We start from the raw sequence: 17,652 nt of genomic DNA on the forward strand, positions 1-17,652 counted from the left end.
TTGAAGGTTGAAATGATGAGGTAAGATTTTGGAAATAAAACATTATTTATATGTTTTTTTTAAATTTATTTATATGTTGAAGATGAGGTTTTTTTGTTATTTTGCATTAGTCCATTATTAAATACTAAGGTCAAAGCAGCATGTTATCAATTTAAAATACTGGGGATGTCTCAAATATTATCAAAGTGAGTAGGATATATAAAATAGCAAAGTAAAGTGGAGTTCACTTAAATCACTATTTTTCACGAATGCTCAGCAAATCGTACCACGAATTGGTTCGATACTTAACTAGTGAATTAGGTAACCTAGCTAGAGACCTAGGTTCAAGTCCCACGAACACCGAGTTATTGAACTCATTAAAAATATGTTTAATGATTAAAAAAAAACATAAAGATAACTAAGAAAATCATTATGAATCATAATTAAAGATATTCCGAGATCATTAGGATGTTAATTACAAGAAAGTCTAATGGAACGAACATGAAAGTATAAATGATAAGATTAAAAATTTCGTGATTCGGAAAGATACTAAAATCAAGAAGGATTCCGGAAGAGGAGGGCATTTAGTAATAGAATCATCTATTCCGACACTTGGCACTAGATTGAATACTTACTTCATGGGCAGGGTAGGGGGAGTGATCTCATTTGGTGCTTCGTATAGGCAATGGCTACCACTTTCCCACTCTCCGGATCCCATTGAGCCAAACTGATCCATCTATTACTCCATTCCTTGGTCCTTCCTAGTTGCCCTACTATAAGGAAGGGCCCTATCTTGTTGGGATGGCAGGGTTCGATAACATACTAAAAAGAAAGATGGTTTGATTTGCTTGCATCTGAACTTCAAGGAGATGGTTGATGTAATTGGACTCGAGTGTTATAGAAAAGACCCCCTTAATCTCTGCAAGCCAGGACTCTAATTTTTTTATTTTTACTAACTTAAGCATCAAAGGTTCTTGATCCGGAAACCCCTTTCAGTTATGAAACTTTTTACAGAGACTAAGAGGAGGATTATCATCGAGATATGAGTTTTGGGCTAGTTAAAGATTTTTACCAAAATCCTTGCCAATAATAATAAAATATATCTTGAAAAAAGGAAAGAATCTCTACCATTCAAAATAAATAAATGAAATGTTCTTCATTAAAAAAAGTTATATCAACCACCCTTAGAGAGGAGCTTGAATTTTTTTTTGGGTGAGCGTTGTTTTTTTGAATGCGGAGTACATCAGTGGACACTACTAAACAATTTCACTGACTTTGTAGTTTGAAAAGATTCCCCCCCTTCAATAATGATTTTCCTAGGCCCTCCTATGACACATGATCACTGATGTGGCATGTGCTAAAACCATAGATTCTTTTTCTCAGGATACATAACTACACATACTTATACTTTCAAGTTCATAGCTAAATTTCAATTATAAATTTTAAAAATATTAATTTTCATTAAAATTGAGAAAAGATAGGAGGTTGAGCCTCTTGTAAATAGGAGAAGAAATACAAATACAGCAAAATGAGGAAACCTATATATCCCCTTACAAATCCACTCCCACCTAAATAAAAAAAAGTACACATTTCACCCCCCCTCCCCCAAGACTTTACACTAGTAGAATAGAAAAACTAACATAGTTGTTCCCCCTAAATAAAACAACATTAGTGCTATTTCTATCTAAATAAAAAGGTATAAATAAATCAAAAATCTATAACATAAAAGGTTGGAACATGAAAAAATCTTACAATCTTCCATTTTATAATTAGGACTCAAGTCCAGATTTGTTATCAATCTAATATCAGATTATGGTAGTAATTTGTATTAATGAGTTACTTTCATGGTTTCAAAACTTGTCCAAGACCGAGACGTATTGTCTGAGTCATCTTGGTATTGTCCAACAACAAGAGGGACAGACAAGTCAATATATTAGATGAGATTTAAAACCCATATTCATTTTTCTCATTGTTGAATGAGATGTCTTAAACATAACGAAAAACTCATCCGAAATGACTCGGTCTCGTTCATGGACGAGACAAGACAATGTGAACCCTAATACTTGGAAAGCGGCTTAATTTGAATTGAGGATCTTCACAGAGATCTCCTCTTTTTGTTCAAAGTGTGCCCATCACACAAAAATGCTGAGGCAAGTAGACTAGTTTTATTTATCTTTGGATAAGCTAATCCTACTCGGGTCCAACTAGTACTATTTAAGAATAAAGAAAAATACAAACAAAATAATAGCAAAGAACAATCATACAAGTCCATATTTTATTATGATTGGAGTAGAGCTCGATAAATGATTATATAAGTCCTTATTTTATTTTATTATGTTATTTTCCATTGGCAACATAACGACGGATATGACAAAAAAAAAAAAAAATTATGTCCAATGCATAATCCATTTCATAAGGTCTTATGGTAGTTGATTAGAGTTGGTAGTCTCCTCTTCCCCACGGCACATCTTGCAAATTGCCATTCCCCCGTCAATTGTGCACATACAACACACATGCATGGCCAGGCACATACTGTACATACAATCAATAATATTAAATATTATTATGAGAAAAAATAATAGAAATCAAAATTTAAAAAAATGAATAGTGATAATCTGACTTACCCATGTGACATACTCAATCAACACCCTTGACGTGATAGGTTCACAATTATGAGAGTGGCACACAATTAATGTGGATTTTTTTCTTCAAAATTTTCCCTTAATAAGTTATTAATTGTTTTCAACAATAGTAAAAGAGGCCAGAAAATATCACTACTGCTGGAGTGCCATTGGATTTACTGCGATATTTACATTTATGATGTGGAGGTGTGCACATAACCGTAGATGTGTTTACTCGTATTGCAAGGAAACAACATCTACAGTTATGTGCGTACAGCCACGTCAAACATGTAAAAACCGGTAAATCCAATATCACCCTAACACGACTTAGAAAATATATTCTAAGCTTCAATTGAGGATAAATGGGTAAATTAGTCTTTTTGATTCAAGCCATGGAGTGACCTCAGGATTGGATGTCATATCACACATCTTGACGTGAAAGTGGCTAGGAACCTTATATGCTTTTTACTCATATCTTGAGGAAAGCATTTATGGTTCATGCATTTTCATACCAGTGTGTGCGATGTGAGGTCCAAGCTTCGGGCCGCTTCAATATTATTCTTTTGGTTCATCGTAATAAATATTACATTTAATGCAATTTGGTACAACCTCAACACATTAATGAGATCTTTTTTGTTTTGACGATTAGAAGGGGGATAGGTAGACCCCCAACTCTTTTAAAACATTATATTTAAGGAAACTCGATTTATTTATTATATATTCAAGTACGATCGAATTTTCTGTTAGGAAATTCCTATGCTAAGCCGATGAACCAATGATATGACACCATATGTTTTGAAAATAAAAAATAAGAAAGTGTGTTTGGTTGGTGGAGAGAAAAATTAGGGAGAAAATTTCTAAGCGGTTTAGAGTCCGGATTTTTAAGTGTTTTAAAAAAAAAAAAAAAAATATACATATCGTCATGCCATTGGTTCATCAACTTAGCACAATGATTTATTAACAAAAATTCTTACTCAATCCGTGTGCACCCAGGCTAAGGTTGAGGATTGAAACCCTCCTCAGCTCCCACCAAAGGGGATCCCTTATAGCACTACTTTCCTGTGGCTCATTGTAGCTCTTCTTTTAAAGGACATAAAACACTTCATTGAGTAAAAAATAACAATTCAATCCTCTTGGTTTTAATGTTTAGATTAGATTAAAAAAAATTCATAAAAGCCATTTTTTAATACTTGATCAAATATTTGAAAATTAACGATCATTGTTCTCTTGAATTTAAAAGTACAAATATATTTTCTTGATGATGTGGTGCGCTTTCAACTCTTGGTAAAACTACCAGAAAATAGCGTTACATAGGATCTACTCCCTCTTCCCACACCTCAAAACATGCCACGTAAACCACAATTTAAGGAAATTATGAAAGGGAGATTTTTTAAACTTGAGTGGTGGTGTCCCGAGTCGAAAAGACCTACTTGATCTGTACACGTTTGACATGGCAAAGTCACATAATCATAGATTTTTTTCTTCAAGATACACTAGGAAAAGACCAAGTGAGTCTATTCGAATTAGAAAATTATAAGTCTTTAAACTTTAATTTTTAAGATTGTGATTTACATGGCATGTGTTGAGGTGAAAATGAAAATGGGATTTCAATCCTCCACCCTTGGTGTAGAACTCGAAGTTGAGGCTATTTTAGACATTTTCTTTTTTAAGTGAATGAGACTAAGGTCAGGGGCATGTCATCAGTTTTACAACATAGGGGGAATCTCAGATTTTAAATTTGAAAAAAAAAAAAAAAACGAAGAGGAGTTTGAAAATGTTGTTGCCCCCTTCTCCCTGAAATGCCACGTGGTCCATCATTCAAATATTAACATCCTTTATCATTATTCATAGTCATCATCCTGGATTTCAGACCATTGGATGGTTTCGATTTCTGTGATGGACCAATTGGTGATTGGCACATGTGGATAAATGAAAAATTAGGAAACCAACCGTGTGTAGCATGAAATGAGATGTTGACAAAAAAGAAACAAATACCTTTATTAATTCAACTCTTTCTTTTTTATAGCTTTATTTCATGTTTTTAATCAGGTCGTTTTCACGTTCACGTCTTTATGGAGTTAGGTATTATTATATTTTATCAAAAAATAAAATCATTTCTTCCACCCATTCACGACTCATCCTTCAATGATGAATCATGCACCTCGTTTAGCCCGTGTGGGAGAAGAAATTTGGATTTAACAGGCATCTCGAGGAATTAAAATCATCAAAATTGATGTGAAATTCATAAAATGATCCCGAGGTTTCATCACTATCTTCATCAAAGTCTTATCAGGACGGTTTGAGATCAATTGAATGAATAATTTTCTTCAATTTAACTCTTAATGACTACCGAATTTGTATTAAAGTTTATAGAATTTTATCTTCTTCTGCTTTAACACATGAGATCATATTTTTAAATGCTACAAAGTGAGCCGAGGAGTCTTAGTAAAGGTGACATTCTTAATAAGTTAGTAATACTAGTCGGCTAAAAATGAAAACTGGGAAGCATCTTGGATTTGATAGACGGGTCCTCATAATATACCAATACCACCCCTAATTTACGTTCAAAATTACCCCTAAAATAACGGCGTTTGCATGTAAAGTCAAGGTATTTTTCGGCTATGGCCGTAGTGTCTGCTGGTTTCTTTTTTGTTTAAAACCTTCCACAGCGAATGTGACGAGACATTTGAGATTTTCTCTCCGTCAAAGATCAAATACAGTCAACAATGGCGTCACCAAACTTTCTTTTTTGAGTAACGGTAACCCTTGAAATTAATCTGTCTGCTTTTCTCTGTAGTTTACTATTTTTTCCTCCAGAATGGTTCGATGATCGATCTGTTCTGCATCTAAAGCTATCGGATTGTTTCTCTGGTTATTATCATCGTAAATCTAACTAAAGTTGTGATTTTTTGTTGTTGTTGCTGAAAATGGTGGAAACACGAGTTTTTATGGCGTGAGAGACTGAAAAAGAGTAGGTTTTTGATGTTTTAAGATATAGGGTTTCGATGGATGCTAAAGGAAAAACTCTCACAAAAGGCGAAGTAGAAATGAAAGAGAACAGAGGAACAGGTGGAGGTGAAGTAGTTTTATTGATTTCAGGCGAAGAAGAAGCTTTGGAGAAGAATAAGAAGAAGGTCAGCAGAGATTCGACTTCGAACTTCTCTTCGAAGGATTCGGAAGCTTTGACACAGCAGGGAGAATCCAAGGATTCGAATGTGGGATTCTCAGATTTGGATAATCTCAAATCAAAAGTTCAAATGTCCACATTCATGAGCTGTCCTTCTCCAGAGATTTCCAAGTTCAGTTCTAGTCCCCATAAACCTCCCAAAATCCCAACTGAAACCGTAACTCCCCGAATTTCACTTGCTAGATCTGCCTTCTCTAAGCCGAAATCACGATTCGTAGAACCATCTGGTCCTTTGGTTGAAGATCACAATCAATCGATACAAGACCGAGCTTTGAATTCGCCTTATAGGACCTCTCCCAACAACAAATTTTCTGCAACTAATACTCCGAGGGACGGCACCAGAACAGCTCCAATTACTCCAAAAACGCCACTAATGGCGTCACCAGGGGAAGAAGAAGAAGACGACGAAGAAATCTATAAGAGCGAGAATGTCCCAACAACGATGGAAGCATCTCATAAAAAAAAGAGATTTAAAGTTATGTTTTTGATTGAGTGGACTGCATTGGTATGCATAATGAGTGTTTTAATAGCTAGCTTAACTGTTAACAAATTTCAAAATTTGAAGATTTGGGGATTGGAGTTGTGGAAATGGTGTGTGTTGGTAATGGTAATTGTCTGTGGCCGATTGGTTACCGAGTGGTTTATGAAAGTTTTGGTTTTTTTGATAGAAAGAAACTTCTTGTTCAAGAAGAAGGTCTTATATTTTGTTCACGGGTTGAAGAAGAGCGTCCAAATCTTCATTTGGTTGGGTTTGGTTCTTCTTGCATGGGTTTTGCTGTTCAATCGTGGGGACAAGCGATCCGAAAATGCTACCAAGATTTTAAATTATGTCTCTAGGGCTCTTGCTTCTCTTCTGGTTGGGGCACTTATATGGTTGGTGAAAACTCTCTTGGTAAAGATCTTAGCTTCTTCTTTCCATGTCACTACATTCTTTGATAGGATTCAAGAATCAATCTTCCATCAGTATGTTCTTCAGACGCTTTCGGGTCCACCATTGATGGAGTTAGCTGAGAGGGTTGGGCGCACAACGAATACGGTGCAGATGAGTTTCCGGAGTACTAAGAAAGTAAATGGAGGAGAGGAACAAGAGGTGATTGATGTGGGCAAGCTTCATAAGATTAAGCAAGAAAAGGTGTCTGCTTGGACCATGAAGGGGTTAATTAATGTGATAATGACTTCAGGGCTGTCCACGATTTCAAATACTATCGACCAAGTCGATGATGAGGCATACGAGCAGAAAGATAAGGAAATTACTAATGAGTGGGAAGCGAAGGCTGCGGCTCAACAGATTTTTATGAATGTTGCCAAAGCTGATAGCAAGTGAGGAGATTCTTTGAGAGTTTTCTTATGATGTTTCGATGACCCATTCTTTCATTATCTCACTTCTGTTCTTGTTGCTAGGTACATTGACAAGGAGGACCTCCAGAGATTCTTGAACAAGGATGAGGTTGATAATGTGCTCCCACTGTTTGAAGGAGCTGCGGAGACTGGAAAGATCAAGAAGAAGGCCTTGAAAAACTGGGTGGTAAGATATCTGTTTTGTTGTTTTTCAACTTTAAAGTTTTCAATGGTTCTTAATGTTTTTTTTTTTTCTCTCGGATCTCTTAAATCCTGTAGAGGATTACTTATATATGTTTAGTTCGTAAGTTCATCTTGTCATTGATTGAGACAGAGATTCAAGCTTGAACATTCAGGTGGTGCGTGGTACACCTGAGAAAAGTCATATCTGATGACAACAAGATGGACTTTACCTAGGATGAGAATGGACCAACCATTAAATCTTGGGTTGAAATTTCTTTTACCTTTTTCTCTAGGTAATCTATTATTAGCAACTTCCCAATTTGCAGGACAAAACTTTGTGGAGTAAAGTTTAGTGCTGAAATTTTTTGCTCCACGAAACTTTAAAACGTTTTGGAGGTATTTTTCGTTTGACAATGTTCTGTGGGATTTCTTAAAGCAAAACATGGGTGCATGGAAATTTTATGGTTGGTGAAGGGCAATCAAGCACTCGCAATGTTTTGGTGATTTTACAGTGGCAACCAAGCACTAGTTGCCAGAATTCATTATTTTTTTTTTTTGCTTTTTCTTCGATTTACTGATTTTTCTATCATAGCAAGCAGGGACATAATATTATTTTGGTATGGAGATAGCAGCACAATCGAAATGTATTTTTGATTGGTGGGCAATGGAAAAGTACAGACTGATTTAGAAACCGATCTTTTTCAATTTCAGTACATAATGAGAATGGGAAAACTCATTTTGGTTAAGAAATTGGTTCATGTCTCATTTCATGGTTCTTGTATGCAGGTGAAGGTCTATCTTGAACGTAAATCACTAGCACATTCCTTAAATGATACCAAAACGGCTGTAAAGCAGTTGAACAAACTCTTAACCGGGGTTGTGATTGTTGTGATCCTAATTGTGTGGCTGCTAATAATGGGATTTGCAACGGTTCAAGTGTTCGTTTTAATCTCATCTCAGATGTTACTGGTTGTATTCATGTTTGGAAACACCGCCAAGACTATATTTGAATCCATTATATTTGTATTTGTGATGCATCCATTTGATGTTGGTGATCGTTGTGTTATCGATGGAGTTCAGGTAACTCCATAATCCTCTCTTGCTTTATTATAGAATGCTTACTAGGTCAACTGTGTTTACTAAACTGTATAACCTAACAGATGATTGTTGAAGAGATGAACATTTTGACAACAGTCTTCCTGAGATTTGACAATGAGAAGATATACTATCCAAATTCAGTGTTGACTACCAAGCCCATCAGCAACTTCTACAGAAGCCCAGACATGGGTGATTCTGTTGAGTTCTCTGTTGATGTTTCAACTTCAATGGAAAGCGTTGGAGCTCTAAAAGCTAGAATAAAGACGTATGATGTCAACTCTAGCTTTCTATTTCTCAGTTTCTATCATGTCACTGTATAGCATGGGTAACTAAATGTATAAGTTAAGTCCATGATATTGTGTTTGTGCTTAATTCTTCTCTTCTCTCAAACTATTGATTGCTTAAGCTTAAAAGCATGCACCATGAACTAGAGAATCATGCGAACAGTTAGCTTGTGTAATTGTATTGAATTTACGACACTGTTTATTTTCCACAGTTCATTATAATAAAAAAATTGCTATCAAATTATGAATATAGAGTTGATGGTTTTGGGCTTGAACATGTATGCACTGTTTATTCTTCGTCTCGTCGTTCTCTTTTCCACAAATGTTCCCTTTTAATTTAATCTGTTGAGCTTCCTCCTAAGTGTATGGTCCATAGTTGCTTGGGAGTGGCATTAAATTTGGATTGCATTAGTTGTAAGCATATGGGCTTGCACCCCCCACAAACATTGCTTATTAGACAACTTCCTATCTATCTGGCAGAGCACATCATATGATAATTACTCCACTGCTAGATTCAGATATTCCAGACTTTCTTATTTGGTTGGTGCCCATAATAGATAAATTTCTTGCTAGCCATACCAAAGCTGCTGGCATCAATGAGCTTTTACAACCAGCATCCACGATAAAATCTTGGATGATATCTTGTTCTATCTTCCTTGCCCCAAATGTGCCAGTGTGTGTGCATGCTGAAGGTTATAAAGTCTTAAGTCATAGCTTATATTGGCTTAATTCAGTTTGTGTGAAAAGTCACATCTCTATCTTTTTCCACTGACCCTGTCCGAGTCAATTTGAGCCTGGGAATTCTCCTTACGGTCGAGTGTCCTACCTAATTTGATAACTAGAATAATGGAGGAGGGATAGACCTGATCTTTAAAAGAAACTATACTTCCACTTCTCTCAGAGAGATTTCGCAACAAAATTAGGTGGGTCCTGTAAAGAGTGAGTGCTCTCTCCTCTTAATTCCTAATGACCTCTCCGGTTCACGTCTGATTCATCCAAGTTGTAAATGATCCATCTGATTCATCCAAATAGTAATTGAAACAATTTTAGCTTGGAATGGTGACGTCTCTTTTGGTGCAGGCAGCATCCCGGATTGGATTGAGGATTCTACATTCATAAGTTAATTTTTCCTTGTTTTTGTTACCTATCTTGTTTCTTTTCTTAGAGTATGATTTCATTGGGCAGATGCATGGTTATTAATAAATAGATACTTATGTATGCAACTTAGGTTCAGCTTAGTATGACATTGGTGTTATCTTTCTTACTAATGGAAACTGTGGAATCTCAGTTAATTATCTTTTTTAGGGCTCATTGTAGAATTTTCTTTGTATTACTTCTATCTATTCTACTGTTTAATGGATGGTTAAATTTTGTTGGGGCTTCAGGTACATAGAGAGCAAGCCTCAACATTGGCGTCCTAACCACAATGTTGTGGTGAAGGAGATCGAGAATGTGAACAAGATGAAGATGGCTCTCTTTGTTACTCACACCATGAACTATCAGAACATGGGAGAGAAAACGAGTCGCAGATCTGACCTAGTTTTTGAGTTGAAGAAAATATTTGAAGAGCTTTCTATTAAATATCATCTCCTTCCTCAAGAAGTTCACCTGAGTTATATTGGCTCAGCAGCAACAGCACCGACAACTGTTGGACGTTGATGATCCCTCTCCATGGCTTAAGAAATTCACATAATGTACTGCAAGTGCGTCCTTTCTTCTTATGTTAATTTCATTTTGATGAATTTAACTTATCTGATGCACCTGGAGGTTCAAATCCCTAACATTAGCCCGATAAATACACCAAAAAAGCTAATTAAAGATTAACTTTTCTAACCTCAAAAACTAATGGGCAAACATTATCATATGGAAATGATTGATTTAACAACTGTAGTGTCTTTTGGATGGTTGCTTGTGGGAAATATGCGAAGCACTTGAGAGTTTACTGATGAATTGAAAATGTGTATTGATGTAAAACATGCATTTCTCAAGGCATGTTTAGAAGGGTCTGCGGTTTGACATTTTACAACTAGAAGCCTTTTAATACTTATGTAAGGATAATCCTTCTTTATCACTATTTATCAAGAAAGTTAGGGTGCTACATGATATTGCAGATTTTTGGTCCTGCAACCTGTAATTATTGAACTATGTTGACACAAGGAACAAAAAGTTATTGATTGAATCACACAGCATTAAATGAAGTGGATTGAGGATCCATGGTGTGGAACTAAATTTGGCCTCAAAATGAAGTAAATTCCCCCTTGTTTATAAATGAATCACTAAGATGGCTTCAAATTTTATGTACATTGTGAATGGCAGGTTTGTTGAGAGCTGATGGATATGAAGACTGCGAAGACTACTTTAATTTATATATGAAGGAAATTCGACAAATCAGGAGGTGATTCTGGTCGTAGTAAGGAAAAATTATACCAAGCTGGAATGTATTAAAGAAAGAAGTACAAAAATGCCATGCTTGTTCTACATAGATTTTTGTAGCGATGGAAGAGCTATATTAGGTCCTTATTTTGAAGGGTGCATTTGCTTTGTTTTAAGTTTGTACTTGGCGATGACTGTATTATTTCCCTGTGATTTATAATATTTGGGCCTATTTTGCAGTTCATTATTCAAATTTTTTTCTTTATAAAAAATGGTTAATCAACTTGTGATGTCAATTTTTGGTTGGTTCCTTTTATTCTGTTTGATTGCTTGAGATCCTGAAAATTTCCAAATAATATTGTTGACGCAATGTCTTTTTATTGTATAAGGCTGAGCTCCAAGTATCAGACTACTAAAAGTATGGGTTATTTCTTATTAAAGCTAAAATTTAACGGTACATGGCCTTGCATAAACATGATAATTTTAGATGCAAAAATTGCTCTACTTCGTGATCCCCACTGATATAAATATTCTCTTTTTTCTATGCTCATGGGAGGGCCTGCAATAAAATCACTCCAATGCCCAAGTCAGTCTAGCACAATTAGTGTAGACTATTTTCAGAGAGGGAATTGTGTACCTTTGTGGCGTGAAGCATCCTTGTATTTTATAGGATTTTTGCCCTTAGATTTTTCTGGATTTTCTCCATGATTCTCGTTTGAATGGTTATGCTCTTTTAGGGATTTGCCTTGATTTTTGTGAAGGTAGTTACATATTATCTATTTTGCGGGATTTGTTTCGAGCTCCATGCCTTCGAAACCTGGCAGACTGACTTAATGGAAGGTCGGGTGATCGGTTAAATTATCATTTAGTTCGGTTCTTTGGCAACAATTCCTTGAGATTGTCACTTGTCACTTGCTCGAGAAATATCCTCCACAATAATAATAATTTTTTTTTTGTTTTTTTTGTGTGAGAGAGAACCCATTTCTTCAATTTTCCTCCATGACTGGTGGAGTGTAGCTAATTAGAGAAAGACAAGGGCAGAGTCAGGATTTTCTATTAGTGAGGTGCAAAATGGGAGGGAGATGAGGGATTGGGAGCAATAGGGTCAAACGGGGCATCTCAATAGTTCAAAATGCAGGATTTTCTCAAATTTAAGCATAAATTTAAGGATATCTAAAATGCCCAAAAAAATTGAGTCGGGGCAATTGCCCCCAATGTCTCCGTACTGGCTCCTCCCTTGGACAAAGAGGAAGATGGCATGGCCAGCTGAAATCTCAAATTTCTGCATCTCTCTCTATTATCCTACTCTCCTTTCATTCTTTTTCTAACTCTTATCACAACAGCAACAAAACAATTCTTCAAAAACACACACCAACAGAAATCACATTTTATTTATTTATCTTTATTTTTTTTTTTAGAGAGAATCAGTGAGATGGGGCCGCCACTTTGATCCAGTTAAGGAGAATGTAAAAAAAAGGGGGAATGCCTGCAAAGGTGTATTTTCTTTAAAGAGATTTACTCGGCCGACCCAATTTTAGCAACTTTATTATAAAGAGATTTACTCAACAGATCCAATTTTAGCATCTTTATTATAAAGAGATTTAGGGAACCTTACTTTAAGAAGTTTGCTACTTTCACTAAATCAACCTCAAATCTCTTAAGACAAAGATAAATTTAGACTATCTTATTTAATTTTAATTTAGGTTAATTTTTTTTTTTGTTATGTTACATGAATTTCCTAAACACTACACATCAATTTCGTTACTCTATTAACAGTCACATATGTGTTATTTAGTACGGTGTAAGCAGTTGTGTAAGTGGATGGTGGGGGAGACAGCACTTACAAAATGCCAATTTACACATCTCACATTAAAGATTGATCCTTTGAATTGAATATGATTTGTTTTTGTGAATCTTATAAAACCCATATTTTAAAAGATAAGAACATAATCTTGCATTTAAAAGTTATTTGAGTTTAAATTTTTAAGAAAGATTAATGATAAATTGATTCTTTTGATAAGAAAGAATAATGATAACTTGACTCCCCCCAAGTGGCATACTCAATCGACTCTCCGACATGATGTGTATGAGAATCGTAATCGTTAGAATACTTCACTACAGTTGTGTATTCTGTTGAGTACATAACTACGATTATAAAACATGTCACATCAGAGGAGTCATAGATTAAAATGGGTTTGTGCGCCGACAACTTGTTAAAGTTGATGTTCCATCTCATATTCCACTCGTGAATTTTTACAAGTATCCAATCAAGAATTCTCAGTTAGATGCACTTATGCTAATTACACTACATCAAAGATGAAATTAGTGATTCTTCCAAGGGCCCTACTAACCACTACCACACATATTACTGACAAGTCACACAATTTCTATCTCCAACCCAATGGAGGAAGAGTTGAGTTGTCGAGAGAGTAAAACTTAAAAAAGCATGTTGATTAGGGCTCTGCATACTCTCTATTCAATGATGAAATCATTTCGACAAAATAATTATAATAATAAAGTAAGTCTACTTTACGACAGAAGACCTACACCGTACCTTTCGATCCGCTACCACATGATACACTAGCTGATGTCTTCACCATACCACATAGCTCTCCGCTATACTAGGGCTGTCAACGGATATCAATTGTATCCAAAACAGTAATATTCGATTCCGAAAAATATTTTTGATATTTGAATTTGAATTTGATATTATAAATCAACGTCCGAACTCAAATCCAATTAAATTATCGGATATCTATTTAATATTCTAGTCATTAAGTAAATGGGATTTGACTTCATAAACTCCTCCCCCCTCCCAAAAAAGAATAAAAATAAATAATAATCATATTTAATCTATAATTTATTCTCAAAATCATCTAATGTCATTTTCAACCTTTAATTTTCAATTTAAAAACTAGTCATCTTCAACCTAAATATGTTATTTACTTCAAACACTATAAGGCAAAAATCTCAAATCCTTGAAGAGCATAAAGACGACGGAGAAAAATCAGGGGTTGTTCTTAGGTGGTGGTGTGTTTGGGAGGGAGGGAGGGAGGGAGGGAGGCTTCCATGGGGTCATTCTATGGGGTCTCTCACAGAAGACAATGATCAAGGAGCATGACATTTGAAAATTGATGGAGTATCTCAGATTATACTAAAATTCCAAGGGATGTGATCAAATTTGCTCAAATCCTATTAAACTATTCTGGTTCCAACTATGGAAATTTTCAATCTAAGATACTTGGTTTCAATTCCTATAAGAATTTGGAGTTGCATTTCTCGTTGTTAGCAATAGCAATTGAGAACTTTGACAACTTGGTATCAATCAAGAGTTTCGGCATGAATTTTTCTGAATTCAATTGGGCTTCATCAATAACCAACATTCCCACTAAGTGATTTTTTTTTTTCTGCCCACACATCACAATAGCCGCTGGACATGTGACACTGATGACATAAGCATAGAGTGAAAAATTCTCGGCCCACAATTGTTGCATCTTTATTACAAAATCTCCTTTAGAGTCTTGGCAACTCCAAGGGAATCTTACTTTAAGAAGTTTGCTACCAACCAAATCTCACTTTATCAAATTTGTTACTTGACAAACCCTAGGGTGGGGATCCACGTCATAAAATTCAAATTTATGTAGTTAATTTGTTACTTTAAGATATCTTCAAGGGTTCTAACAACTTCAATTTGTGGCATCCAAAATCATGATCTGATGCCACATGATTATAAAGAAAAAAAATTCAAAGAAACTAAAAAAAAGGAAAAATAAATAAATAAATGATCTTCATTGTAAAATTGTAATTTTAAATTTGGGAGGTTTGTAACCATCCTTTTTCAACACCTACAATCAAGCACAAAGGTTTTTTTATTGAATTCTTTTTATTTTGAATATGTTTTTTTTTCCCTTGAAATCTACCAGTCTGTGTTGTTGGATTGCTAATTTGCTTATCTACATGGGCCCAACAACTTTTAGTAAGATTTGAAATCTTACTAAAATTTGTCCGAGTAATTGTAATAAATTTGCAACAGATAGGTCCGCCTGATAAATCTCTCTTTTCTATATTATACATACCAAAAAGTCTCATCTAAAATGATAGGATCATAGAATATGTATGGTACTAGCAAGAAAAAGCTCCAACAACTTTAGAAATTTAAAGAGATGGGGATGTTTGAGAGGTTCTACCTCCACGTTTTGGTGAATATTTGAGTTACCTCTACGTTTTAAAACTAGTGATAATGATATGCCGCTTAACATTGATCATCAACATATATTAGATTTATTAAAAAATTTAAATTAGAATTTTAAAACTCGGCTGAATGTTCATCAAATCAACTCAAAAACTTGCAAATCGAACTCAAATGAAATCATATCATATGTATGAATACTTCAAAAATAATTTTTAAAAATGTTTATATATATTTTTTTACAAAAATATTAATAAAAAAAAAAACTCGGTCAAGCTTTTTAATTGACTAAATGCATTTTTTAGCTAACTCGGCCACGTTGATCTTATATAATCTCACAGTTTATCCAATTTTGTACGTGATCTTTTAATTCCTAATTCCATGGATATTGTAGATATAAAGATCAAAAAATTTAATTACTCACTTTTGGATTGAATTTCATTTTTTAAATTATCCCGATGATTAAACAGAAAAAAAAAAACATAAGATTAAGAATAATGAAATTGCATGAATTCGTACTGTGTCACATTTTCTTTTTGGAAATATATTTAACATGATGGTGGAATTAGTAGTTATCAAGGTAGAGTGACCACACAATAAGGGTTGGTCCTAGCCTAATATCACATTATAAATTGCAAATCATTTTTTATGATAATTTCATATAAAAGTTTCTAATCTCTTTAGATCTCTCAAATCTCGTTGGATTAAAAATTTGAAACTTTTTCATACAAATTAATAATATAAATGTGGAGAGCTTTTTTAATGTTCCTTTCTTCAAGATGAACCTTGATGCTGATGATTGTGAAGCTCTTGATTAAGAGGCTTCTCTCGAAATCTTCTTCAACTTTGAACGGTAGAACAATTGAGGTCTCGATGTGGTGTTTGTCAAAGATGCTCTGATAGTCAAATTAATACTTAGATAGAAAAAAGATGAATGACGAAAAAGATAAATAGTGCTCAAAGATCTAGAGATTAGAACTTAGAATTTAGTAAACCAATCAATCAACCAACTTCCTTTGAGATCTTTAAAGGGTATACTTAGAGGCAAGCCTTGGAAATAGATGTCACCGCATTACTTGTTTAGATATATGATGAGTTGAATAGTTGAGATGCACTTGAGTGCTTTAAAAAATAGATCCATTACTTGTCAAAAAAGACTTGGATATGATGTATAAATGTTACAGGTCATCAATGCAAAGTAAAAAAAATAAAGATCTCTGACACGTGATGTCCTATCAATTTGATAAGATCTGATTTTGTATTTATCCATATGAAAGGATGCTCGAACTCAAATACTTGCCCCGAGATTGTCTATGCGTTAAGGACTAGGTCAGATACGAACTAAAGATCATATCATAAATGAGCTAGCTAAGGTAAAATACAATCTTAGGTTTAAATCAAGTATGAGTTAGGGATCAAATATGAGCTCAAAATTAGATCCTTATGCGATCTCTCAGATATGAATCAAATTTAAATAAGTTTGGGAGTTCGGACTACGTTTTTCTCGTAAGGATAACTTCATATTTTGAGCAGGTGAGTCAGGGTATGTCGCATTTAGACACCATGATGAGTTTTGCGATAATTGGCACAAGTGAGGAGATTTAGGTAGTGTTTGTTTGCGTTATTTTTCAACGCTTATTGTTGAAAAAACTTAAATTCAACACTTTTTGTCAAAATAGTGCGTTTATTTACTCTATATTTTCAACGCTTATTGTTGAAAATAAGTGAAAAAAATTCAGTACTATTTTGATGTTGAAAAAAAGTGTTGAAGCGACAAACACTTCATTTTTTTCAACACGGACAAGTAGGCCATTCGTTTTTTTAAGCATGGACAAGTATGCCCTAATTCTTAAAAGGATATTACCTCTTATATCCCATGGATGAGTATATAAGCACCCCACAAATTAATAAACCCACATCATGGCTAAATTATTTTGTCTTATATGGGTTAAAAGTTTTGGAAAGAGTTGATTTTTGGTGAGGATGATCTCTTCATTAATATATAAGCACCCCACAAATTAGTAAACCCACACCATGGCTAAATTATTTTGTCTTATATGGGTTAAAAGTTTTGGAATAAGTAAATTTTTGATGAAGATGATCTCTACAATGAGGAGATCATCCATAATTGGCACAAGTGAGGAGATTTAGGTAGTGTTTGTTTGCGTTATTTTTCAACGCTTATACTTTTTGTCAAAATAGTGCGTTTATTTACTCTATATTTTCAACGCTTATTGTTGAAAATAAGTGAAAAAAATTCAGTACTATTTTGATGTTGAAAAAAAGTGTTGAAGCGACAAACACTTCATTTTTTTCAACACGGACAAGTAGGCCATTCGTTTTTTTAAGCATGGACAAGTATGCCCTAATTCTTAAAAGGATATTACCTCTTATATCCCA

The 17,652-nt window shown here is 34.5% G+C and overlaps 1 protein-coding gene across 3 annotated transcripts; it reads left to right on the top strand.

Annotated features, from left to right (window-relative positions):
- The first annotated feature begins 5,095 nt into the window (after positions 1-5,095).
- On the top strand, positions 5,096-11,305 carry LOC147412217 (mechanosensitive ion channel protein 10-like). 3 transcript variants are annotated; one of them, XM_086457734.1, is made up of 7 exons: positions 5,096-5,359; positions 5,593-7,107; positions 7,189-7,312; positions 8,095-8,388; positions 8,469-8,671; positions 10,076-10,393; positions 11,007-11,305. In XM_086457734.1, exons 2-6 carry the CDS (start codon positions 5,606-5,608, stop codon positions 10,347-10,349), a joined length of 2,397 nt encoding a protein of 798 aa, XP_086313860.1. In that variant the 5' UTR covers positions 5,096-5,359; positions 5,593-5,605; the 3' UTR covers positions 10,350-10,393; positions 11,007-11,305. The 3 variants fall into 3 exon arrangements, with proteins under 3 accessions (XP_086313860.1, XP_086313856.1, XP_086313866.1); XM_086457730.1 differs by lacking the exon at positions 5,096-5,359 and having other exon boundaries at positions 5,366-7,107; XM_086457740.1 differs by lacking the exon at positions 5,096-5,359 and having other exon boundaries at positions 5,366-7,107; positions 10,076-10,384.
- The last annotated feature ends 6,347 nt before the right edge of the window (positions 11,306-17,652 follow it).

This window comes from Akebia trifoliata, chromosome 1 (assembly GCF_017979445.1).
Source record: "Akebia trifoliata isolate Shusen 1 chromosome 1, ASM1797944v1, whole genome shotgun sequence".
Classification (NCBI taxonomy): domain Eukaryota; kingdom Viridiplantae; phylum Streptophyta; class Magnoliopsida; order Ranunculales; family Lardizabalaceae; genus Akebia; species Akebia trifoliata.